We start from the raw sequence: 26,828 nt of genomic DNA, 5'->3' as shown, positions 1-26,828 counted from the left end.
TTGGAACATGCACATATTTATGTTGTACTTTTTTTTCCCCCTCAAAATATCACCAAATTTCCAATAATGACTCGAAAAATTTAATACTCGTATATAAATACAAGACCTAACTCAATTTCAATATTCATAAGGCAACGTTTGGGCCACACAATAGTTTAATGATTAAAAAATGCATATCGACAAACGTGCTGAAAGGAAATGAGTAGAACTAAAGGAGAAATTCCAAGTTTCTCAACTTGAGAAACAAATTGTCTCTCAAATGACAAAGTTGTTCATCTATAACCACCACTGGTTTACAAGGTATAAGGGTAAAGTAGCGGTTTTTCCTGTTATATTACTAGTTTAATCTTTTGAGAAACAAAAAACAAGCCTCGAACTAAAGGGAACAAAGGAAATATACAGATAGATCTATATGCACTTGCCACACAAATCACAAAAATAATACTTCGTATATTTTTCACTATTATTATATTCAGAAACACAGTCGTACGAACAGGAAAGAGTATATCAAAATTCCTGCATGAAAGTACACTAGCAAAACGTGTATTTACAACTCTTAAGAACCAAAGTTATATAGACAACAAATAAGTAGAAACCCTGTATTGCTACCTGCCTACCTCTCAACAAGTCAGATGATCAGTTATTCAACTCCAAATTGATCATTCAAGATACTATCAGATCAGCTCCATTTCTGAGAGTTGGCGGCAGATCCACTCTGAGCAAGAGAGCAGAATTAGGCGCAACTTTGAGATGCAGAACATCAAACAGCTCAGGACATCAAATATCATGCTGGTATCAGGGCAAACGACTAAAAGATGGCTTCAAGCTCAGGACATCAAATATCATGCTGGTATCAGGGCAAACGACTAAAAGATGGCTTCAAAATGTCTCTAATCAACAAAAGAAAAAAAACTACTTGCCATTTATATGCTTATTTACATTGAACACATGGTTGCAGGGTGCTTTAAGGATGTACAAAGTGAGCAATTGCAGGACACCCCCCTACAAACCAAATTACTATGATATTATTACTAAGATTATTGTTTTGCAATAATAGCAATAATAATAATAGTAAGTAAAATATGTTGGCTCAGTGGTGAGAAGTGTTAGGCTAAAAGCCATTTGGATTTTTACCATTATAAACAATGTTGCCTCAATGTAATATTTTTTTAACCACTTCCACTTGCATGAAACAAAGACCCAATTTCGAGGCCTCGTTTGGTTCATGTGGGAAATAAATTCCTATGGGAAATTCTTATGCATGGGAAATTACTTTCCTTAAAAAATTCATAGGAATTACACAAATGTGTTTGTTTGTCATTGGGAATAAGTAAATCCTAAGAATTGTGATCGATCAAGGGTGGGTTGGGTAAATAATTCACATGTTTTGTGGGATATTGTAATTTCCATGAATTGTGACTTCCTCCATTTTTGCTGTTTAATGTCAACCAAACAAAATGGCCAAAAGAAAATTCATGGATATTTTAAGTGCCTATGGAAATTAAGGGCAACCAAACAAGGCCTCAGAATATCAAATGATTACTCAAATGTCTTAATGAACCATTATCCCCAACAACAAAATTAATCACTTTATATATAAGACTATAAACCAAAACTTTTGTAAGTCTAAACTTCAAATGAGTAAATGGAGGAAATGAAGGAACTCATCATCAATCCAGGGTAAAGAGAGAGGAAATGAAAACACTTATTACCAATCCAATTATTATATGAAGAATTTAAGGGTAGAAAAGCAAGGATTTAGGAGATGCGGTGTCGATATTATATCCATGAAGAGTCAAGGGGTTTTTAATCACTCCATACAAATATAGACTTTAAAGAATTAAGAATAAGATTTTTTTTTTTCAACTTTTTTTATTTTTCATTTTTTTACTTTACAAGTGGGACTCATGCATGTATTGGCTTCAATACCAACAGTCAACAGATGTGTAATCCATTTGTAAATTTCATTAGATCCCATGCACCAAAAAGAAAGGAACAGAGACACCATAATGATAGCTTGCAAACATACCTTTGTCTAATTTTTATACTTCCAGTGCCAATCTGTGCCGGTATGCCCATGATGATACGTTCGCCTACTCCTTTGATCTCATCCTTCCTCCCATGTACAGAACCGTTAAAAAGATGGAAGTCTGTCTTCTCAAATGACGACAACGTCAATACACTTTCTTTCATTTCTGCCATACCATATCTTGTAACTCCCAAAACCTTCCCCTATACCAAGAAAGTGAAAATATTATAATAATCCCTTTTCAACATTTGCACAGCAGTTGAGATTCTTGCATTGAAATTAATGAAAGCAAGAATTACCTTAAATGTCATCGCATCAGCAAGAAGCATCATATGCCGTGTGTCTACATCCATTGCATTACTTTTCAAAACTTTATGTATCTCTTTAATGATACAGCTCCTTGCAGCTTCTATTCCAAGTGTTTGTTGCACTTCCATTACATGATTGCTTTCTGTCTTGCACCCTTTGATTCCACAAATTCCCATCACCTCCCTGAGACCAGTTCTGTCATATCAAAGTACACGGAAAGTTCAGTGACATTTTCTGGGTTAGATAGAACAAAATTTCATGACTTTTATTTTAGGACTTGTTTTTGGATTCTCCCAATTGGGGGGTGATTTTAGGTCTCACAGAGGGGTGAACCCCCTCCCATGAGTTTTTTGCACTAAAGTAACCATATGATTTTTTTTATTTTTTATTCCTTTCAGATGAGTCCTCTGAACTTCTTGATCACCATATCCGAATGAAAAGCTACTGCATTTTAAATTTTCTTGCATGCACTTTAAGTCTAGGTGATATTAAGAATTTGAGCTATTCAGTGGAGTATATCCTAGACATGCATAAGTTCTTAGTTGTCGAAGTAGGCAGAGTATTAATATTAAGAAGGGCGCTGCTTTATACTGTTAAAGCAAGATCTTCAAGTAACCCAAAAGCAATTACTAAACTGTAATACAAAAGAAAGTATAGGCTCTATATCATTCTAGATTTCCAGATTTAAACATACAGAAAATTAAACTCCTCTTCTCTTTACTTCCCGACTAGCTAGAATTCTACACATTCTTCCACTAAGATTACTAACCTCACCCCCCCCCCCCCCCCCTTTGAGCTTGATGCTAATGAAATTGTCATTGGACCAACTCATTGATGTGTTATTTCTTTTTTTTACTCCCTCTCACTAGTTTACTATATATATATATTTTTTCCATTTCTGTTATTTCTTAGAGAAAGTTGGGGAGAGGGGAGCTAAACAAATAGTTCAGTAGATAATGAAAAAACCAACCCTTTAACAATCAAATTGAGCTTCCCAATTTTCCCTTCATCGTCAGCAATAATTGCACGTTCAACTGTAGATATGCCCTGGAGCCAAAAGGCATTAGTAAATTCAAACAATTAATCCAGTAAGCATAAAATGAAAAACAAAAAGCCGGGAGAATAGAAAAAGGAAAATTGCAATAGCTAACCGTAATCCTTCTTATTCTCACCTTAACAATAACCATGGGCAGCTTCTTCTGCAACTGGTGGAGAGGAAAATATGCACCTTTAATATCTTTACCCTTAAGCTTGACAGACAGCTTATAATCATTAACAACTTTTACTTCCTGCACATAGTTATACATTAGATGCCAACAATTAACAATACATCATATTGATGAAAAAGTAAATTGTTTCACCATCTCGTGATCCTTTGGTGCTATCAGAGATTTTAAAATCTTGCCCTTAACAATACGAGCATCAATAAACAGCTGTGAAGAATTGATTTGCTCCGCATCGAGTTTAATAACTATAGATGCTCCATCATATTTCATTACCAACATTATACTCTTGGAAACCTGCGAAATTTCAAGTGTAATCAAACAACAAAAAATAGAATACAGATTTATGGTCAACAACACATGATCTTTCCATACAAGAAAACCTTTGCAGCAACATTTGACAGGAGCAAAGCATGGAGATGTAGAACTTTTGGGAAGAGGAATAAGGTTCTATGCTTTTGAAAAAAACATGTTAAAACTAACAATCTAATATCCTTCATATCAGCAACATAATTGTATATTTGAAGTGGTAACAAAGGCATCAGAATAGTGAAGGAAACAGATTCATAGAAATAAGATATAATCACAAGAATAATGGTCAAGGCTTGGTACTAGATCTCTCTCTGGCTGAATTTGAGCTTATCACTTGGCACCAAAGGAAATACGTTCCAGGCTTCCAGCCCAGCACCATAGTAGATCTGCTATCTTTTGGTAAAGTTAAGAAAATATTGCCTACATTTCCAGTTTTGGTAAGAGTTAAGAAATTATCCTATAGAAATCAACAGTCTAACCAAATCCATCATGTTTAAAATAAAATTCTCTGTTTAAAAGTTCCTTTAGATTTTAACAATTAGTCATTTAGTTGATATATTTTAGGAAATTGTCAGAAAGGCAGCAGTTTAGCTACAGCCCTATAGATGCTATAGAAAAGTGGAGATATGGTAATGTAAGGCTCAGACATGTTGATAAACACTTGAATGTTTAAATGCTTGTACGTGGGTGAAGAACTTCAAAAAAGTAGGTCACTTAAACAGTAAGACTCAAGCACAAGAACAGATTACAGCGGGCAAAATCCATACTAAAATTTAAAATAAACCATACCTGACCCAACATTGTCTTCTCAATTTTTCCTTTTACAATCTTTGCGATCTCCATACTTTTCTCATCCTCGAGTTTTGCCATAATTATTGGAGTGCTTATCTTTTTGTTTGCATTTATAATTTCATTGATACGTGGAACTCCAAGGGTGATATCTACATGTAACTAAGGATTTGAACAAGCACGTATAGATGACAACCTATATGGGAAAAATAAAAGCACAAATTAACAAGGGATACTCATCATGCTGGCAACTCCAGCAAAATGAAAGGTTTTTAACGTCATTTGTGTCCCTGGCTCCCCAATACTTTGAGCTCCAATTGCTCCTACTCCAGTTCCAGATTCAATCCATTTTGATTGAAGGCGAGAAATACAGTTGTCTAAGAAAACCTTTAGTATTGATCAACAACCACATATAGGATCAGTGTTTCTAATCACAAATGTACTAAGATCAACAGAAGTATTTTGCATAATATGCAAGAAAAAGAAGGAACTGCCAACACAAAATTTATAGAAATGGCACTTATAAAAACAAAAACAAGAAAGGCAGCAACACAATTTTCTTTTCCAAATTCCCTAGACTATAACAGAGACATGGCACTATTGCATTTGAAGGCCAATATGCATTACTATAAAGATTTCCACATGGAATCATATTCCGGAAATAGAAGAGTAAGAAACTGGATATTACATATTTTTTAGGGAAATTGGATAATACATATTTGTTGTGTACTTGTATGGGAAAATTCTACAATCGTAGATCTAACTATATTTTAACGCATGCCTAATGTTTCATGTGATGATTTATCTAAAAAATCAAATGCTAGGAGCTGCTCAAAATTTAACACTTTACTACAACTGTACAGTAGCCTAAAAAAAGAGGGGGGGATGGGGGGACATGTAACTATGATGTAAATAGCCTAAACCAGTCAACCCTCAAAAATCCATAGCTCTATTTCTTTTCCAGGTACCATTTTCTACACTTCAAGTCAGTCTCTTTTGATCCTTCTTTTCCAAGCCCCAAGAACATTCTATGCAAAACAAAATTGCAATTGAACTCATCCCAAACAGGACTAATAATAGAGAATAAACCAACAAAAGGGTCTAAGTTGATTAATGGATTCCTCTTCCTTATGAAACAAAGTACAACAGCTTATACAAAAAGCATTATTCCTGATTCTAGTCGGGATGATGTTCTATCTGTGAAGGTAATGCATAAAGTTGTATGCAATCTACACACTAGCTAACTCTAGTTCAAACACCAACATTGATCCTTGCACCGTTATACACAAAATCACAAAACTTATATATTCCATTGAAAGGAACAATCACACATGTCATGTCTCATAAAATCTGAAACTGATAAAATTTATTATACAAAAAAAAAGGCCCGATGGTGCAATAATGTTTCCTCTGGCCTCTGCCCAAAACTCCTCAAACAAGTCCAAATAGCAAATTCCTACCTAAGGTCAGACATGGGATAGAAAGAGACCAATGCCAATAGTACTAAGAATGTCACCATGAGATGCTTTCCATAGAGGCCTATGCACTAATGCACCTAGCAGCACACTTTTATATAACCTGTTCTTTCCAAGATCATAATATTCATTGATCCTACACAAATGGCTAAATAACCTAAAAGGTTTTCAAATGGTGATTTTTCAATCCCCAAATTCATTAAAAAAAAAAAACTACAAGTTGACTCTTTAAAGGCAAGAGTAATTCCATTCGAAAAGAAAAGTAAAAATGCAATGTAGTTTATGACAAATTATATACGTCAAACGAGCTGCAAATCCAAAATTTAAGATCATTGTTGACAGAGTTATGAGAAAGCTTGATTATATAGATGAGTATACAAAAGTATTTGTAATACAAGATTCGAGTAAAAAACATCACAAAACTACGACTAGGTAGTAGGTACAATATATGACCGGGTACATTAGCTAATAATAAGGGATATACTTTGACTATCAAAGTTAGGAGTAGAGCAAGGGATTACAAACTATAAACAATAACCAATAATGATACGCTAGTAGGCGTAAAGTAGGATTTTGCTCATACAAATATACAATTAAATAACACAACAGACATGCTTTAAGTCCTTACTGGGTACATTACCTAGTAGGAGTAAAGTAGGATTTTGCTAATACAAATTTACAATTAGATAACACAAAGACATGCTTTAAGTCTTACCTCTTTGCAGTAGCTTTAGACTAGTGAAACTGCTAATTCAGTATAAGATACCACGGATATCCTATTGGCGGAGGTTATTATGCTTGGAGTTAATGGTTGTTGAATCAATATAGAAAAAAGTTACAAGTAAAGCTAGGTACACCAAAGTGTCATTAGAATTGAGAGGGGACCAAGCAAAAATGTAGTAAATTAGATGGTAAGGAGTTACCCAAACTGAGTATGTTAAGCTCTTTAGATTGATTTTACAAAGAATTGAAGACATTTGCCAACCATACCTTACCTCTAAGGACTAAGATCAAAAGGATAATTCTAAAAGATGGCCATCATACAAATATTATTATATAGTCTGAATGTTGGGTGTTCAGGTTGGATCATGTTAAATATGAGTATATCAGCAATGACTACATTGAGATGGATGTGGGAACTACCTACGGGATACAATTCAGTATTAGTATTTTTTTGAAACAGTATAATCCCTCCCTCTCATAAAAAACTTCACCCTTGCTTTTCCAAAATCAAAATGATTAATCTTAAACCATTGTTACCTAAATTTGTGTATAAATAAAGTCACCCCAATAAAAATTATAGTAATAAATAAATAACTAATGAACTAAATTAGATATAAAAAGAAAAAAAAAATATATATATATATATATATTGGCAATTTGCACAATGAACAAGGAGAGTAAAAGAGAACGTGCATGGATGAGATCCATGGGGCCAGCTTATAAGAAAAATTCAGTTAATGATGATGTAATTCAGGATAGTAGTAATAGCAGTAAAAGCATTTGTATGTGGATGTGAACTGTGGTATAGAATACTAAAGTAGTCTATCTTGTTTCTCATCAACTGCTACTCTGTGGAATATATCCTTTAAGTGATCCCCCTTCCCCTTGTAGGGCTTTTCATCCTCTATAGATGCACTGTTTGATTACCGAATTTATTTGTTTTAAATTATTAGAAAAAATACCTTTAGCTGCTTTATAGATACACAGCACCTTCTTTGGCCCAGTTTTTCGAAGAACTCCAACAACTTCTTCTTAAAGGCATCAGACCCAGCACCGTAAGAAGTCACATCATCTTTTGAAAGCCTTTTATTTATAATTTCAGAAATTTCTGAAGGAGATAATTTTTCACTTCTTCCAGCAGGACAAGTAGCCTGTATAAAATTGGCAGATTAGGGAACTGTCACCAAATATCAATAAATTAGAATGAAAATTCAGATATCTAAGCTGAAGCCAAAGAGCATACCTCCACTTTCAAGTGCAATCTCTCAAAATCCAGAGGAAACCCTTCATTTCCTTCCATTTGAGACGGATCCATTCCATCATCACCATACAAAAATTGAATGACAAATCCACTAGAATTTCGTACAGTCATGTCATATTGAACAACTAGGTCCTCTAAGCATTTAATCAGTCTACGAGACATATAACCAGTAGTAGCAGTTTTAACCTGTGAAATTTTCCAAATAACTAGGCATCAGCATAAATAAATGCCATTGATACGAAGTGATAAGTGCACTGGAAGATTTTACAAGATTAAAAGAAATGAAAATGCTAATCATGCACCACAGCTAATTCTTATAAGTGATAAAAAAATCATCTTTCACCCAAGGAAAAAGAGTATGATACACTGAAAAAGGATAAAAATATCTTATGTAAGAAATATCTCTCCGTCATCAAGAATTTCTCATGTATTACAGTAAATCTGTTTTTCTTAGAGTTTTTCAACAAGACTGATTCTTTTACAATAAACTCAGTATGCCTTATTTAATTGATGGTGTCTACTACTAAAAATGTTATATAAATTTTCCTCTAGCTCTTACTGTTTAGATGTAGTAAATTTAATTACTTTCTGGATTCATGGTCTCAACTGCTGCTTTGCCATTCCATGGGTAATGGCTATAGCCAACAAACCGCTCTGTAAATATGTAGATCAGGCTGCATAATTTCACCCCTTACAAAGTTCACCCCAAACAGGAGTTACTTTGAGGGTTTTTTCTTTGTATTATTTTTTATTTCCCAGAAGTCTCCTTAGGGTTGCTAAGATAGTGGTATACTGGTATATATGGCATTTGAATAGACCATGCATTAGGCTTGAGAAACAATGGCTCTCATTAGTCATCTTAGAAATAAACCAAAAAACAGCAGTATGGTTACTTAAGCATAGAATAAACTAATAGACCTAAACCCACAAACATCACTTCCCTTGGGAAAAACAAAATTAAACTGAAAGCTTCAAAGATAACATCCAAAAAAATATATTGGGAAAAAACCATATAAACCAGAAAGGACATACAGCTGTATCTACAAGACCTTCTCGTCCTCCCATTGTATGGAAAAAGAATTCAGTAGCTGTCAAGCCAGTGTAAAATGAATTCGCAACAAATCCCTTAGCCTGTATATAAATTAGATGAAAAAAAGATTATCATATATGAAACAAAATGCACTATCGTTACAATAATCTAGCACATTGAGGTTTTAAAATAAAATGGTAAGAAGTGCTTCATATGTAGTATACAAGTTTGAAGAAAAACAAGGAAATCTTGGCATTATAAATCCCATATTTGAGGTGTCTACACTTAAATCCTAAATTTGAGAATAACTTTCCCAAATAGGTCACAATGATTTTCTACCTCTATCAAACAGATCAACATAAGTGACATGGTTTTTCATATTGGTTCAGGCATCTACATTTTTTTAAGTATTTTTTTATTGTCTCCAAACCCCACACTCTTTTCCTTAGACATAAGAATGTTTAGGAACCCCAGCTTTTCACTTGTTTCAAAATAGCATGGACCAACTACATGTATCCTTTTTGCATTCACTTGAAGAGAACAAAAGACTATATTGAAAGATAGAGGATAACAATATATGTACAATATTTTTTCAAACACATGTCCTCAAACCATATAACTCCGTGCATCGTCCCTACTTTTCTCTTGAAGATAACAAGAAACTACATCAAAAAAAGAAAAAAAAAAAAAAAGAGAACAAAAGGGATGACAACATAAATGCGTACAAACTTTTTCTCATGATCCTCAAACCATGTAACATTGCAAAAACAATGCAAAGAGCAAAAGTTCAAGATGAACTGAACAACAAGATAAACTTAAACATACCTCAGGGGCCTTGGATTTTCTATGAAAATGTGGCAGACTGCATTCAATGAAGCCATCTGGAGCTCGACGGCCTCCAACTGCTTGCTGACCAACACAGGCAACCATTTGGCTAATGTTGATTGGTGAACCTTTTGAACCACATTGTGACATTATCAAGGAACTGTTCCTCCAGTGAAGCTCTTCCATACAAACCTAGATACCACAAAAATATAAAAATAATCAGCTTGAAGTGCTTCCTAAATCATTAGAAAATAAGCAATCTTGATCACCTGCTTTACTCTCTCCTTCCAAAAAAGGTGAAGATAAAAAGAGATGATAGAATTAGATATCTCGTGAAAATTATGTCTTCAGAATATAATGGTATCAACTGGATCCAGAAAAGGCTTTGTACATGTTTACCCAGCTTTCAACATGTATGAAATCCTATTACAGACCATAGGAGAATATTGCTAACCATTGTTCTTATTGTAGCCAATCGACAGGAAGTTACCAAGCGTAAGAATTAGATGTGAGAAACATGAGAGGGTTTAAGCACTAATATTATGAGCTAGGTGGATGCAACAGTACATGAGAGGGTTTCTCTTCTTTTTTGAAGAGGTGAGGTTATCTATGGTAACGTGTATTGACTAGTGATTACTAAATATGAATACGTTCACGTTTCGCTCTGCCTGTGTATGTAATTGGGGGGGGGGGGGAGGGAGCATTACCTTTCCCGCTGCTTCACGCATGCTATTTAATTCTCCTGTTATTTTAGCCTCTAGAGTTTGTGCAGCATCAAAGCCAGGCATGAGAGACAGCTTTCCCTCACTGAAGGACTTTATTAGCTTATCACATTCTCCATTTGATATAATGCCTTCCTTCCGGTGAGTCAGATTTTTTCCAGGTTGGACATCATCAATGCCGATCGAAAACCCATGATTACCAATCCACCTAGCACTGTCGGGAAGAAAATAACAGAATATTACATTTAGGCAGAACTAGAAGATGCTTGTTGAGACCTTACACAATGAGAACAAATATCCAAGCACATGAAGAGATTGAATAGGATGACAGAAATGACAATAACAGCAAAGATGATGCTAAATAAGTAAAAATTTTAAAATCAAGCCATGCTTATTTTCACTAGACAAGAATTGTTTTCACTATCCTAATCCAAAAATAGATTAATAAATAATGATTACGGCATTAGACCTATACCAAAATTAGTATTGTTAAAACTATTTAATTTAGTTTGATCAGATCATAAAAATTTGTCTGATTTGTCTAGGATTTATGTATTAGCTTATTTGCATGTACTGTAATATAAGATTTAGTAAGAACTACCACCCAGCCCACAATACCCTTTAGACTGACTTATGCAACATATGGACAAAAAAAATGAAAAAGGCAGCTTGAGATGATAGTGGGAATATTGCCTTGGAGCAAAAGCTGGTGGAATGCAGGGAAGGGGAATGAGAGTCATCTTTGAAATATATAGAGGGTGTGGAAAGCAATAGTAATCAGAGGATTATTTTTCCTTTTTCATATATTTTCTTATTAAGACTACCAGCTACTCATACGTGATATGGGATTATGGGTTATACGTCAAAACGGATGATTATATCATCTTTTATACCTACTATGGGCTATTTAGCCTCACACTAGCATTTTTTCACTATTCCATTAATTTCCAGATTTCATCTATAATGAAGTTATATTAAAAAGCGTGATACATAATTTTCTTTCATTTTCTTCGAAGTGATACCCACTATTGGTAATGGAGGTAGAATCATTCAGTTGTCGAAATTGTGCACGTTTAAATGCATATTACTTGAAAATCTGAAATGATGAAAATGAACACAATCCATCATCTGCTAGATAAAATGAAAGAATAGTACTAGCCTTAATTTTGCCAGACGATTCATGCAAGCTGCAGCAGCATATGCATTATAATCCCGAAGGAGAACAGAGAAAAGACCAACTTTATTACCATTCCCTGACAATTTCAATAAACGGCTTGATTATTCATGTAAGAGCATAATAATAAAAAGATAAGGGGATTTAGAGACGGATTCTTACATAAGAGTTCAAATAGAAACAAGAGTGACCTCTTTAAAATTAAAGAAAGGCTTCAAAGTAATGTGATCAAGACCAATGGAACATACAGTAACAAATAGCCCAATCCCTAAGCCAAGCTCCAAAAGAAGCAAAGTTACAGAAACTGCCACCATAGGCAATGGCACAAACATGAAGGAAACTCATGTGATGATGAGAGAAATAAAGAGAGAGACATAAAAAAAAAATAAAAAAGGGTACATGTGATAAGGATAGAGATTTACATAAACCACAAGCCAAAACAATATATGTGTAAATTATTTAAAGCATCCAAAATCAGGAAGTGTAGCATTTATTTGAAAATGTTGAGATATCATCTATCCCTAACTCTAAGGCACCATTTATCGTGACTTTGATACCTACAACATAAAAGTGGTGGGATACAGTCATACGGAGTTTAGATATACAGTGTGATTCTACAACTGCATAGACATTGTTTCCAACGAGACCTTCAATCTGAAAGATAACTGAGTAATGCAAAATAGGACCATTCAGCAAAACACCAAGACATTTGACTTGGTCTATGAAGTTGATAACTTGTCCATCATAGACTTTCAACTTTGTTGCAAATGGATGACAAATACAAACACCAAATAGTGGCTAAACCACAAAAGATCATCAACCCAAAGATACTTAAATTTAAAAACAAATCCTCATGGTTTGCAACATCAACGTTACGTTCATGCCTCCATATAGACTCCCACCTAGAGAGGTCATATATAAACAAAATAACGAGGACTAAACACGAACTATCATAATATAATAAATAAATTATCAAAAAAAAAAGTGAAGAAAAACTATATACTCACCTAAGGTAGCTTTTCCTAATTGTCCAGATATCAGCTCACTATTGCGAAAATAAACAAAACCATCATTCGGACACATGGTTTCCTCTCTAATACCCGTCTTTCTGTCTTCAACTCTGGAATAAATCTTCTCTTTTACAGTAAGATTAACAAATACTTTCATTTGCACATGTGGGCGCAGCAAAACATCAAATAGCTGTTTACCAGTCCAGAGCTCAATTGGCTGCAACAGAAACACAAGATTTAAATCAATAAGCACGGTGAAGAATAATTAAAGCATGATTAACCGTTTCAATTACCACAAAAAAGATAGAAAGATTCAGAAAAATATCAGAGTCAAAATATCCCGCAACATAGTCAATCAAGTGATCAACTATAATCTTGATAGCTCTTTTGTGAAGGAAAAACCCAGCAAATCTCATAATATAATTCAGAATGGCCAGTAAATTTTAAACATTTTGCAATAATATTTGAGAGCTTGGACTTCTGGGAGAAATTATCAAAATGCCCCATATAGCATCTCACGGGGAATTGAACACCTAAACAGAAAGCCATGAAAGTGTCTCCTTTTTGTTTGACTAAACATGCTTTTTTGGAGGCTAGCAACTATTAATTAAAGAAAAAGAAACATGGAGACAATGAACTAAGCAAGGCTGGCATTAATATAGTTGGTAGAGAATTAAGCAGAGCCTTTTCTAAACTCCTTCCTCAGCTTACTATTAGAACACAGGCTGCTCTTTATGGGCACAAACTCAGCCTTAGAATTGATCATCTCAATAGCCTTAGGCTCGCTTCCCAAGAATCCTGTTCCACAAGGGTTACGAGACTTACGACTTACAAGTGGACCTATTTTCTTTTTCTTTTTACACCTTCATTATAAGGCCCTCGGAAAATTAAGAACTTCAACCTCATTAAATAGCCATTGCTTTCAACCTCCAAACAAATATGACAGCAAATTATGTGAATAAAAAATCAAAACCAAACCTTGATCAATGCTGGTGTTGGCAAATCAATCACATCCATTCCATCTCCCATGTAGGTGCAAATAAGAGAAAACGCTGCACGGTCATAAAATGTATCCTTCCTTGTAATGAGAAATGACGACGTCAAAAAGTCTTGAGTCGAAGCAACTAAAATAGTTCCATTTTTAGGAGTGCATAGATTGTTTTGCACCTGCAATTAAATTTTATAAAAATAATGTATTAATAGCAAACTGCCCATTTTCTGCTATGCGCCCATGCCCACATAATATACTAGCACCATTACTGAAAGTTTGGCCACTTACTATTCATAACAGTCAAAATAAAATATTCTTGACTGCATTTAATGAATAATATAAAAGAAACAAAACAGCATGTAGGATGTAAGAATAAAAGTTTAAAAAGGGTGAAATGGTGTAAGAATAAGGCGGATAAAGTAAGAGAGATCGAATAAAATAGTGGGTGGGACTAAAAGATAGGTGAATAAAGTAAGAGGGAGTGATCAAAAAGATGTAAATATTGTGGAGTAAGGGGGTGGGGGGTAAAGTATTAATATGGGGTTACTAAGAATAACAAAAAGGGCCAATTGACCATATTGGTATATAAGTTAACACCCTTATGACATATTGGTATATAAGTTATTGCCGGCGACATATTGGTATAAAAATTAACATGTGGCGACATATTGGTATATAAATTAACAAATTGTGACATTTACCCCTATTTTTTCTTCGGATGAAAGAGCGTGTTGTATACTTCAAAAATTTGTTTTAATTACTTTTGCAATCTTATTTATTATCATAATATACTTATTCAGCACCAAATAATAATTTTTCCCTCTTCCCTTCCAATACAATAACTTTGATAAATCAATCAAACGATAAAACCCCAAAGAAAATATAATAATAAAAAAAAAGAAGAATCTACCCTTGTGATGCTTCAATGACCAATGCCCTCAATACATTCAAGCTTAAATCCCTTTGCTCAAGCTTTCCTATTCGTTTTCCCCTAGCTTCTTTCTCATCACTTTTGGGCTTTCAACTTTTTTTTTTTTTTTTTGGATTTTTACTTCATATTTTTTTAAAATTAATATAAAAAGTAGAGAAAAGTAAAAAAAAAAAAACAAAATGTCAAATAAAAGTTATTAGCACTAAAATTAAGCGCGTGTATCATACGCATATCCTCCGACGAGAAAATAGGGGTAAATGTCGCAATTTGTTGACTTATATACCAATATGTCGCCACATGTTAATTTTTATACCAATATGTCGCCGGCAATAACTTTTATACCAATCTGTCATAAGGGTGTTAACTTTTATACCAATATGGTCAATTGGCCTAACAAAAAGTGAGTCAAACTTTGTAAAACAGACCAAAACAAAAAGTGAGTCAAATTATCAAGAACAGAGGAAGTGTCATTGTTCAAAAAAAATAAAAATAATAATAATAATAATATAAAAAAAAATAAAAAAATTCAATTTGAGACTGCTAAAATCATGAGGAATTTGATATTTCATTCACAACATAATTCAAGAAGAATCTACTTATGGGGCATATGCCTTACAGGTTAGTGATAAACAGTGTATAATATTGGAAATCAAGTTTACCGCCATCAACGTTAAAGCCTCTGCTCTAGCCTCTTCATTTTGTGGGATATGAATATTCATCTCGTCACCATCAAAATCAGCATTGTAAGGATTGCAAACAGATTCATTGAATCTCAACGTTTTCCATGGCATTATTCTAGCCTACAAACATTCCATTTATGAATCAATACGGGATTATTGGGCATTTATTACATAATTTTTTTTTAAAAAAAAAGTTAGAAATTAGCCTTCACCCTATGGCACATCATAGACATCCGATGCAAACTTGGTTGCCTGTTAAAAAGAAGAACATCACCATCTTCCAAGAAACGGTGAACTATGTCACCAAAATTCAGTCCATCAGCTATTCTTTTTCTATTACCAAATGACAAATCCCTGCATGGAAGCGCAGACAACCTCACCAGTCACTAGGATATTCCAAATCCAATTACAGTTTATACAATATGCATGGTTTTCAGAAATGCTTACCTCTTATCACCATTGGATTCTACTACAAACTTTGCACCTGGATTCTTCTTTGGCCCATTTCGCACACACTGCTTCAATTTTTCTATGTTGTGATGGTTGACAAGCTCGGGATAAGTCAAGATTGTTGCCATTAGTTGTGGAACTGCAACCTGCAAGAAACAATTGTCATTTTTGTCTAGTTTGTATCACATAAAAATTAATAAAGAATCAACAACTAGCTGCAAAGTAGAAGTTATATAAAAAAAAAAAAAAAAAAAGATCTAGACCTCTGTAATTTTCAGATTAGGATCAGGAGATATGACAGTCCTTCCAGTGAACTCAACACGCTTCCCTGACAGGTTTTCACGAAAACGTCCTTGTTTTCCTTTTAAGCGTTGAACAAACCCGGACAATGGTTTTGTAGATTGTAGTGAAGCAACACGAACATCGCTGTTTATGTATTGAGCAACTTCAACTTGAAGATAATTCCAGTCATCCTGAACAAAATTTAATCAGTACAAATTCAGATATGCCAACATGCTTACATGACCAGTTCCCTACTTCCCTGGAAATGATAAACCCATTTCTTCCACCAAAATTAAATTTTAAACTAAAATTGCAGAACACCTTGATTAATAAATCACAAAACTATCACTAAGGTAATTTTTCAACATCAAAAGTAACGGAAAGTTTTCCAATTACAATTTTACTAAATAGTCCTTTATTGCTTGTTTCGGGTAAAGTAGCTAAGACATCAGTTTCCCTATAAACTAAGAGTTAAGAAAAAAAATGTCTTAGCAGCTTTAAAACATCGTACAAACATTTAGAATATCACCCTCCCTACCCTCCCCTCCCCCCTACCCCCTTCCCTCTTTTCTCCCAATCCAAATCTTGATACATGCACCATATTGCTACATGGAAGCATGTCTTAGTGAGATAATTAAGCCCCCCATTTTTAGCAGAATTCATTGCATTGCTGTCCATTTTTAGCAGAATTAAGTTTTTTAATTTTTGGGAGATGACAAGAATACAAGAGACAATTAAGATGAATATTTCTATCATCCAAATGTCAGAAGCTTTGTATTGAGTAGTAAATTTTGTGCTTTACATAAGCAGCTTTATGTTTTAGGAAATCAAAGGATATATATATATATATATATATATAAGCATAAGAAGGCCAGGATTTCTCTGGAATGAAAAATTAACAAACTATAAACCATTCCAGAGTATCTAAGTATCACTGACATAAGCCAGGAAACACATTTCCATAGGAAAAAACTACAAAGAGGCAAGAGAACCCACTCTGTCCCACTACGTCTTCCTGCTAGAAGTTCTTCCCTGAAATGTCCAACCATTTGTTTCCAACCACAATACCAAAAAAAAAAAAAAAAAAAAAAAAAAAAAAAAAAAAAAAAAAAAAAAAAAAAAAAAAACTTTTTTCTGAATCTAGCTTCAAAAAACATTATTGTACATAGGCTTTGATCATAAAATTTAGATAGCTACAGCAACAAAATTGGAATATGGCCAGGCCAAGTTCAATGAAACTCTTTTTATTTGTTTGTAACCATTAGCTACTTAAAGTCATTGAAGCTCATAATGAAAGGCTTTATGCCTTCATGTACCTATTTCATAGTATTAGTTACAATACAATTCAGATCCTGAACATGGAGAACTGATCCTCGTCAAAATAACAGCCTAATTCTAAGAAGAGCATTTTAAAAAAAATTACAATTATCTCACCAGAAAACGAAGGCCGTCATATGAATCTTCCATTGTCTGACGAAGGCAAGCATTTGCTTGAATAATTCTCTTTAGCCTCTCAGTAATGGGATTTTCATTGCTGCAAGGATTGATAATGCAGGTTAACTGTATAAATAAGCCTGAATTGAAATGCTACTTGACTGCAGAAGGGACCCCTTGCCCAAAAATTATGGGAGAAACAAAAATTAACGGCAGAAAAAGGCATTGTAACAAATATATAAATCCATAGATCCAACCTTAAAGTTCCTCCATCCACAAAAATGGAAGGACGAATGGCCACTGGAGGAACTAATATGTTGGTAAATATAAGCTTCTCTGGTCTATCAGCAAAACAGAGTAGCTCACAGTCCTGCAAGTTTTTTTTTTTTAAAAAAACATACATACATAATTTAGAACAAGTTTGAAACCTTTATTCATCAAAAAGACTAAGAAATTAAATTGATTTATTGCAGTCCGCACCCTTTGTTTCACAGTTAGTATACTACTTTCTAATTCAATTAAATTCAGTTGATTACCCTAAAAGTCAGCTCTCAGATGAGTGCAAGTATGTGTTCTCTTTTACTTTTCAATAAATTTCATGGAAAGTCAGAAGGTCAATCACTCCAAAGATAAATGGAAGCAGCAACATATTATCAAAACATTCTTTCATTTCGGATAAAGCTTGTATATACTAACTCGAAAACTTGGAGCTTAATCAAAAGACTAAAGAATCTATGGCTCTGTGCACCCTAGAATAAGGCAACATAACCACTTCGTAAGAAATAAATAACTAGTTTCCTAAACCAAGTAAACTTCCAAAAACCAAATACCTAAAATTATATTAGCATATATACATATACGAGACAAAATGTGTCAGGCACATAAAGACAAGATTTCACCTGATCCAACATTTGGTTGAATAAGAAGAGTGCATCATGTGGATGTATAATATTACAAATGGATGTTTCTCTGCCTTCATCAACACTATTCTGATTTTGGGAACAATGAACTACCGCCAATGGTGAAGCACCCTTCGTCACTTTTCCTGAAAAATATAAAATTAGCTGGAAACTATTAGTGAACCTTCCCCATAGAAAAAGATATCATCTATCCATCAACACTTAAAACAAGTAACAGATAATAATAATCATATTGCAAAAGGTGTAGAAACGAAACACCCATTTGTGAACGCAAAAAAGCAAACAGCACCCTATCTTCTAAGGGTCGAATGTGCTTTAGGGGTATGCCTTTGTGGATAATTAGTCTTTTATGAGTTAAGACCTTTGATTACCAGATTGCAGATTTAATACAAAAGAAGTTTTACAAAAATTAACATTGAATAAAGCAGGCTGCACAACAAGAGTACTTAGATAAATTATTGACTCTGCCTTGAATCACAGTTGGAGATTAGACCTGATTGATACCTTCAGTAAATTACTAAGTAGCTATTCATATGCTAAACTAATCTAGGCTTGCTTAGAGTGCTATGCTAGCTCTAGACTTAGAAAAACCAAGGAACATAATTCATTTTTTTTAAGGTGTTGTGTATTTTCTACTGAGAACCCTAAATTACAAAACTGCTCTTGATGGGACTTTCGTACCAATGACTTTTTTTTTTTCCGACTGGAATATAACATATCCCAATTTGGGGACAGTGTCAAAAGTCAAATGAGATGTTTCAGAGCCAAAACCTACATTTGGGAGAACTTTAAATATCTTGGTGAGTTTGTATGTGTATGTGGGGACTGGGGAGGAGGGGGAGGAAGGGAATGGGGGGCTTGTGTAAAATATCTAAGCAAGTTAGAAGAACTTTAAATATCTTCGTGAGTGCAAGGGGGGGGGGGGTATAGAGAGGAAGGAAATGAGGGCTTGTTTAAAATATCTAAGAAAGTGCAATCGGAAGCCTTTAACTAGTCGAATATTACCTTGAGGAGTTAACAAGATTACATAGTATATCCTAAAAAAAAATGTTTCCAAGAATCCAGGAAGCATATTATACATTTTCTTCGGGTGTAAAAGAGTATAATGGGGAAAAAATCCCTTTCAGAAGATAATTTTCTCAGTATCTGTTTGGTCGGTCACAGTAGTTGCTACTTCACAAACAATTAAGACTGCAAAAGACCAATGTACAAAGAGGGAAAAGCAGGGGGAGGGAGACAAAGATACAGATATTAAACGTACACAAATAGACAGAAGTGTTTCCACTCTTTTACAAGCTAGGGATGAAGGATCATACCATTCACATGTCCGCATCTGGAGCAATTTATTTTTTTTAAGTTGGAAAACCTCTTCATAATCTTTTTCTTCATATCAATTTTGTGCAATACATCAGCTTTCCTCATCTTTTTCAAATATTCTAGACGATCTTTCTCAGGTAGCAGAATACGTGAACAAGACTGACAGAAAAAGAACAAGTATATAAATTTGATATGAAATGCATGACAAGGAATCAAATAAAGATTTACGTACAGAGACGAACAAGAAAACTATAATAACATATTTCTCTGTATATCTTGCTGGACCATCATCGTGACTACATTATCACATGCGCATGCGCTCACACACACAAAGAGCTGAAATAAATTTTATCATCTTGCTAATGAGTAATTCCCGTTCATACTTCTTCTTGAAAAATTAAAAAAAAAAAACACTATGAACTCACTAATGGTTAAAGAGAATAAGCTCTAGAAAACAGTTCATAAAATTTTGATTTTAAAAGTCAGGATGTAGCAAAAAGATTTTAAAAAGAACAATGAATTCACTTGAGGTTTGAAGAGAAGAAGCTCTAGGAGATAGATCATAAAATTTTGAATTTAGACGTCAAGAAGTAGCACGGCCAGGAAAAAAAAAAAAAAAAAAGCTATACATTTAACCAACAATCACGAATTAACTATTTACATTTGTATTTTTACTTTCTCAATTTTTCCCCTCAATACAACTTATCCCAACAAATTCTATGCCATAAAACTCCCATAATCTTTCATTCTCCTCGACTACACTCCTCTGATGAAAGCATAATGATTCTCCCCATTTGACATGATATAGACATCATACATTAATATCCTGAAAGTTATGCTGTTTGTAAACTTAGCATACTGCAGTAATACACCAATTCTAGGATGGAATACTACAGTATGCATGTAGGTCAACTGGCATCAATCCTAATACTCTGAGCAAAAACTCCCTAATACACAAGAGGCAGCCTGCAAGCACAGCATTATTTCAACTTGCCAAAAACTAGCATGCTTTTCCAGCAAGATCCATTTGAAAATTGTTAGATTTCAAAGCAGAAAGGGTGAAAAGGAGAATCAAGAACCTGAGAGCAGAAGTCAAATCTATAGAGATATACAGCATTACAGCGTAGAAGATACCTTACAAATACACCTCAAAACATCTCGAATGGCACCGATATATCCAATATTGAAAACAGGAAGGGCAAGAGTCAGATATCCATAATGACCTTGACAGTTTTCGAATTTTGCATGACATGTTGCACAAATACCAGCCATTTTGTTGGTAGGCCCCTAACAAAATAGAACATATTAAGTAATGACTGGAAAAGCATACACAATTTAAAAACAAATGGCCAAGCATATCAAGAGGCTCCTCTACTAGTCTACTCCATAGTCCTCATACTAATTCCGAGATCAGTAAGATGTTCCTTATGATCACATGGGTTAAATCTTAAATGTGTAATCAGTTCTTTATGTACCTTCTTATTTTGGTTGTGTTGAAGCTTATTCATTGAACTAGAGGGAGTGTTAAATACATAATGACAAAATGAACCTACCAATTTCATAAAATATAATGGAGTTATATCATTATATATTTTTTATCACTCTGTTTTTCAGTATCATATCAAGAAAATGTTGCTAAACACAGCTGAGTACTATTTTATACTTGTATAATTTATCGTGACTAATTGTAGATTTGTAATGTGACATCTTGAAATATGACACTTTAAAATATTGAGTTCTTATATCATTATTAACCTTTTTAGCATCAAGTCAATTATAATTTCACTATTATATTTTGTAATCGACTTCCAATGAATTTTTTCAAAGGTTAAATTTTACACTTCTAGTAGCAATTTTCCTTCAAATTATATTGAGTCACATTATATTGAGTCAAACATTTTCAAAAAAAAAAATTGAGTCACATTATGATAATTGTGTTGTGTGTTGTTACACTTGTATTGAAAAGGTATTTACTTAATTTTACTTTTAACAATATCAAAATAATTCCACTAATTGGTAAATCTATTTACAGTGAGGACAATAGCGCTAATAAACCCATAGCTTGTATAAGTATATGACACGTCAGCATTAGCACCTTTACTGTTCATGTCTTATTGACTTATTGGTTTTAAATACGAAGTATAAAAATGGTATACATGGCCCCTTGCGGCTATATATAAAAAGCAAAATGCGGAATAGATACATAATAATATTCATCCATTTTACTAATCTACATGGGATATTATCATGCCTAAAAAAATATTTACAACCCTAACGGCTACATATATCATTACCCAATATATTTTGCCTCGCCTTATGTACGACGCAAAAACACAAAAAAAATGCTCAGTATAGACGTATAGTTATAGTACGATTGTTCCGTCTTGCATTTCCTTATATATTTTGCCGCCCTAATGCTTATATTTTGAAGAATGAAATCTAAAACGTAAAATCAACAACCTAGAACCCAAGAATTCAATGGTAAATTACTAAAGAAAGAGCAAAATCAGCAGAAATTTATGAAAGAGTAAGAAATTTCACCATTTTGGGGTCTAATAGACCGTTAGCAATCGGCCTTTTTAGTTGATCATAATAAACTCCTTGGTAAACTTCAACTTCAGCAATTTTACTGATTTCTGATGCCGAAAACATCGAAAATTTGACGCTTTCTCTGCATTTCAGTCAAAACGTAAACGCAAAATCAAATTCCGATTTACTTTTTTTTTTCTTTTTATTTTTATTTTTTTGGTATAATGTGAACTACAATTTCAAAATAATTTTTTTTTTTAAAAAAGTAAAAAATACTGACATTTTACTAGCATCATCTTCCGGGATGAATGGCTGCTTTGTGAACTGAACTGTGTTGCATGACTTCATCGTTCAGCTGAATTCCTACCGGAATTCTGGAATTCCGACAATTCTCCGGCGGAAGAGACGGAAATGAGAGAGGTTAAGAGGCGGAGTGAAATGAATGAAGAAAATAAAAATGAAATGTTGGGGTTAGGGTTTGAACCTGGGACCTCCCGGTGTAAAACTTAGTATTTTACCACAACGTTATGTATAGCAATCTGTGCTACTGACGCGAATTTTTTTACTATTATCTTTGTTTTTTTTTAAAGTAAGATACACGGAATAGATTAAGAACGTCTTCTCGTCTGACTATGCCCTAATCTATCTAGAAAGAAAAAATAAGAAACTTTGCTATCCATAAAAGAGTTAATAATTTGGTGCGTCGAAGGAGAATACTCAAGAGAGGTAACATAATTTGATGTTCGATTTCCTTCAAGGTAGATATGCTGGGATTTGAAGACTGGGAAAGAACCCAAAATACTCTTGACATCACCCGTCATTAGCTAGAGCTTCCATGGACCATGGGCAGGTTATATTGACCTTCTAAAATATTAGTAATTGTTATATTATCACATTCAATAAAACAAAAGGAAGGTCGGTCATTACGAAGGGCAATGGTTTCAATAAGAAAAGTCGGGCAAGAGCCTAAAGTATAAGTATGACTAGCAATATGATTCCCTAAATGGTTCCCTAATAACAATGCCAATAGAGGCTGAATTAAGAAGGGCGAAACCATCAAAATTGAGCTTACAGTAACCCACTTGGAGGGGACCAAGATATAATAGTAGGAGAAGACTGGTTGGAAGGTGGATGTCATCCAAAATAGAATGAGCCTGTCATTCTTGAAATAGAGAAAAGGCACGAATATAAATACATTAATATTGGTCTTAGAATTTTTTATTATTTTTTTTTTAATAAGAGCATTATGACATTTATAGATACTCCAAAAAAGGATGGCAATCTTAGGTAGAGAGCGGGGAGAAGCAAGCTTGAGAGACCGAAAAAAAATCTAGGATCGTAGTAGAAGATGGGATTAGACCTACCCAATAAATACGAACATAAGCAGAAGACCAAAGATTTATAAAGAAAAGGCATAGAAGGTATAAGTGATGTTGAAACTAAAAATGCACATTATAAAACGCACAACAAGAAGGGACATTAATATTTCGGGAGACTAAGGATTGTCTAATAGGGAGACTATTCAGAAAGATTTCTTATAAACAACTTTTATTATTGGGTGGAATTAGAGCTGTCAATTTGGGTATTCAAGTCAGGTTCGGGTCGAGTCAAATCAGGTTTTGAGTTGAATTAAGATCAGGTTATGTCGGGTCAATCTAGCCTCAGATCAGGTTCAAGTTCAGGTCGGGTCAATTTTGGTTAAGATTATTCCAGGTCGTTTACCTATACGGGTATAGGTTGGGTTCAATTCGAGTCAAATTCAGATCGGGTTCAATTTCAGGCTCTAATTGGGTCGGGTACTAATTCGGGTTCGGATTGTTGTCGGGTCGGATTAAATCGATTGACAGTTACTATCAGATCGGGTGCGAGGTTCGAGTTTAGGTCATAAAAAATTGGATCAAATTGGTTGTCGATTAACATCAGGTCGATTCAGGTCGGGTTATAAGTCACTAGTTTCACCCCATTGTTTGGGTACAAATCAGGTTCAGATCATTGCCGATTCAGGTCGAGTTCTCGAGTCGGGTCAGTTTTTGACAGTTCTGGGTGGAATGTCTAAATTACATATCTAGTAGAATTTTCATTTAGTAGAAGACGAAATAGAATTGTGGGCCAACCAAGTGGCTAATTTGGCAGTAAATTGACCATTCTTAGACAAACACCAACATGGTTCATTAGGATCAAGGGAAGAAGGGAGGGGGATTCCTTTGACAATATGGACAAGGTCTTGAGGGAGGAGTGGAGGACTAAAGTAAAAGGGGAACATTTCAAGCATTATTTTCTAGAAAAAACATAGTAACATCAATATTAGAAATATGATTTGGTTCAAAAACTAACAGGACAATGATATTAGTAGCACACCAAAAATCAGCCCAAAAACCCCAGTTTGGTTAATTATTTTGTTAAAGTAGTTGACTTGGTTCTATAAAATTTGATTGTAAATTTACAATTTAGAAGATGAAATACTAATTATCTCCAAACAACAAAGCAAATTCAGGATTTATACATCTCAATTTTTCCTAATTAGAAATTTTGAAATTGAATGTAAATATTTGCAATTCTAGATTTAAAATTAACCATTTTAAATTAAATCCTTGTATCCAAACACTACCTAAGGTAATTCATTGTTCTAAATTAATCGTCACGCTCTCTATTTAAACTTGTGCTAATTTAATCATCACACTTCCTTTTATGAATATGATCAACTAATAGTATTCAAATGAAATTACTAATTTAATGTCGAACACTTTTGTACGCAACAACAAATACAAATAAGAGGGAGCCCACTAGATGACCAATGACCTGGTTATGAGAAGAGATAAAGAACTTTTGGTATTAAAAAATTAGAAGAAAGAAAATAAGGGGGGAGAGATGGTGATGACCCGGTCATTGGAATGACCAAGACAAAGCTTTGATGATCATGAGTATAATAGTTGACGAGTGGAAAAATACTATTAGAAGGAAATGGGAAAGAGAGAGAAATTGTTATTTACTATTACCTATCATGACCAAAGTTATATTGGGCAACTATTGGTAGTCTTTGGTCAATGGTCATTGTTAGTCATGTGACTTGGTCATGGATGAATGGAAAGAGAGATAAACTATTAGTCCATGACCTAGATTTTTTGGTCATTAAGTGGGTATGCTCTAACTAGTTAAAACTAACATCTAATGCAGCTGGTGTTAAAAAAAAAATAAAAATAATAATAATAAAAAAAAAATCTAATGCAGCTATCAAAATTAACTAGTAGATGCATACTTGTATAGCAATTAAACATGCAATTTTTATATATAAAAAAAATTGATTACTTTGTATCAAATATCTTTCCCCTGGTAATCCAGAAGCAGACCCACTTGTGGTCATAATGAGTCATTGGACACAGTGTATTTTTTTGTAAAAATTATTTATCCGTTTATACCTCCAGTATATTAAAATTGAAAATATCAATATCAGTATACATATTAAATTACCAATCAATTTATTTTTTTTGGAGTATCTTTTTATCTTGGTCCCTACCACACTCACAAAATGCCAAAAATATTTTCAATTCCCAAACTATCTCTTTATAATAAACACCTCTCTCTCTCTCTTCATGCCATTCACCAATCTTTTACGTAGTATATAATTGCAGAGTCAGTTAACTACAATCCTCCAAAAGCCAGATTCTCAAATCTCATGCATTGTTTTTTTTTTAAAGTTATTTTTTTTTATTTTTTATTTCATTTTTTCTATAACCTTCAATATAATAACTTCCACTTCTCCATTTTTTTTTTTAATAATATCCACTTCTCCATTATTTCTAATAACTTTCACATCTCCTATTACATGTTACGTATATACCAAACTCGACCCGCATAAGTTACGACATTAACCCGGATTGACCCGACTCAAGTTGTTAAACCGCTAATTTAATTGACCAACAAATATCATCTTCATAAAGCCAAATTTCAAAAACAAATCTAATAAGCATGATGATGAGGGAATAAACAAATCAAACGCAACAAACATATTATATATTACGCTATATAAAAACTTAAATAGATCAAAGCTTATAATTTTTTATTTTTTTTGTTGTTGTTACTTTTTTATGATTGCAGAGTCAATTCACCACAGTCCTTCAAATCCCCAAAACTCAAATCTCAAGTTTTTAGTTTTTTATTTATTTATTTATTTATTTATACTTTTACAGACCAATAACTACCCAATTACCTATCCCACTATATTATTTATTTATTTTAAAAAAAACATCAATAAGGATTAAGGACAATAACTACCCATCCCAATTTATTTATTTATTTATTTTAAAGGGACTGCAGTAATTAATAAAAATTCACTTATTAATAGTAGACCTATGTCATTAATTAACTAGGTAACCCCAATAACATAGAACGGGTGACCTCTTTAGATTTAACAA

General features: G+C 33.6%; 1 protein-coding gene across 1 annotated transcript; it reads right to left on the bottom strand.

The window, feature by feature from the left end:
* Nucleotides 1-588: 588 nt before the first annotated feature.
* Nucleotides 589-22,991, bottom strand: LOC145638903 (DNA-directed RNA polymerase III subunit 1-like). Its single transcript, XM_081689960.1, has 27 exons — nucleotides 22,697-22,991; nucleotides 22,429-22,558; nucleotides 21,022-21,174; nucleotides 19,887-20,046; nucleotides 18,550-18,695; nucleotides 17,908-18,020; nucleotides 17,651-17,750; nucleotides 16,198-16,407; nucleotides 15,932-16,080; nucleotides 15,697-15,838; nucleotides 15,464-15,604; nucleotides 13,861-14,049; nucleotides 12,880-13,099; nucleotides 11,858-11,951; nucleotides 10,684-10,912; nucleotides 9,977-10,168; nucleotides 9,154-9,252; nucleotides 8,104-8,307; nucleotides 7,823-8,011; nucleotides 4,899-5,049; nucleotides 4,663-4,814; nucleotides 3,700-3,858; nucleotides 3,511-3,627; nucleotides 3,309-3,385; nucleotides 2,329-2,533; nucleotides 2,030-2,232; nucleotides 589-715 (listed from the first exon to the last, which is right to left on the bottom strand). The coding sequence occupies exons 1-27, from the start codon at nucleotides 22,762-22,764 to the stop codon at nucleotides 664-666; spliced, it is 4,044 nt and encodes a 1,347-aa protein (XP_081546086.1). The 5' UTR covers nucleotides 22,765-22,991; the 3' UTR covers nucleotides 589-663.
* Nucleotides 22,992-26,828: the final 3,837 nt, after the last annotated feature.

Source organism: Chenopodium album, chromosome 7 (genome assembly GCF_948465745.1).
Source record: "Chenopodium album chromosome 7, dcCheAlbu1.1, whole genome shotgun sequence".
In the NCBI taxonomy this organism is placed as follows: domain Eukaryota; kingdom Viridiplantae; phylum Streptophyta; class Magnoliopsida; order Caryophyllales; family Amaranthaceae; genus Chenopodium; species Chenopodium album.
Note: the sequence above shows the minus strand (reverse complement) of the source record. Positions and strands in the feature narration are given on the sequence as shown.

Coding starts and splice junctions, on each gene's coding strand:
- LOC145638903 (XM_081689960.1), bottom strand. CDS start 22,764: ATGAAGTCATGCAACACAGTTCAGTTCACAAAGCAGCCATTCATCCCG. Junction 13,100..13,860: donor CAACACCAGCATTGATCAAG/GTTTGGTTTTGA, acceptor TTTCTGTTGCAG/CCAATTGAGCTCTGGACTGG. Junction 3,628..3,699: donor CACCAAAGGATCACGAGATG/GTGAAACAATTT, acceptor AACTATGTGCAG/GAAGTAAAAGTTGTTAATGA.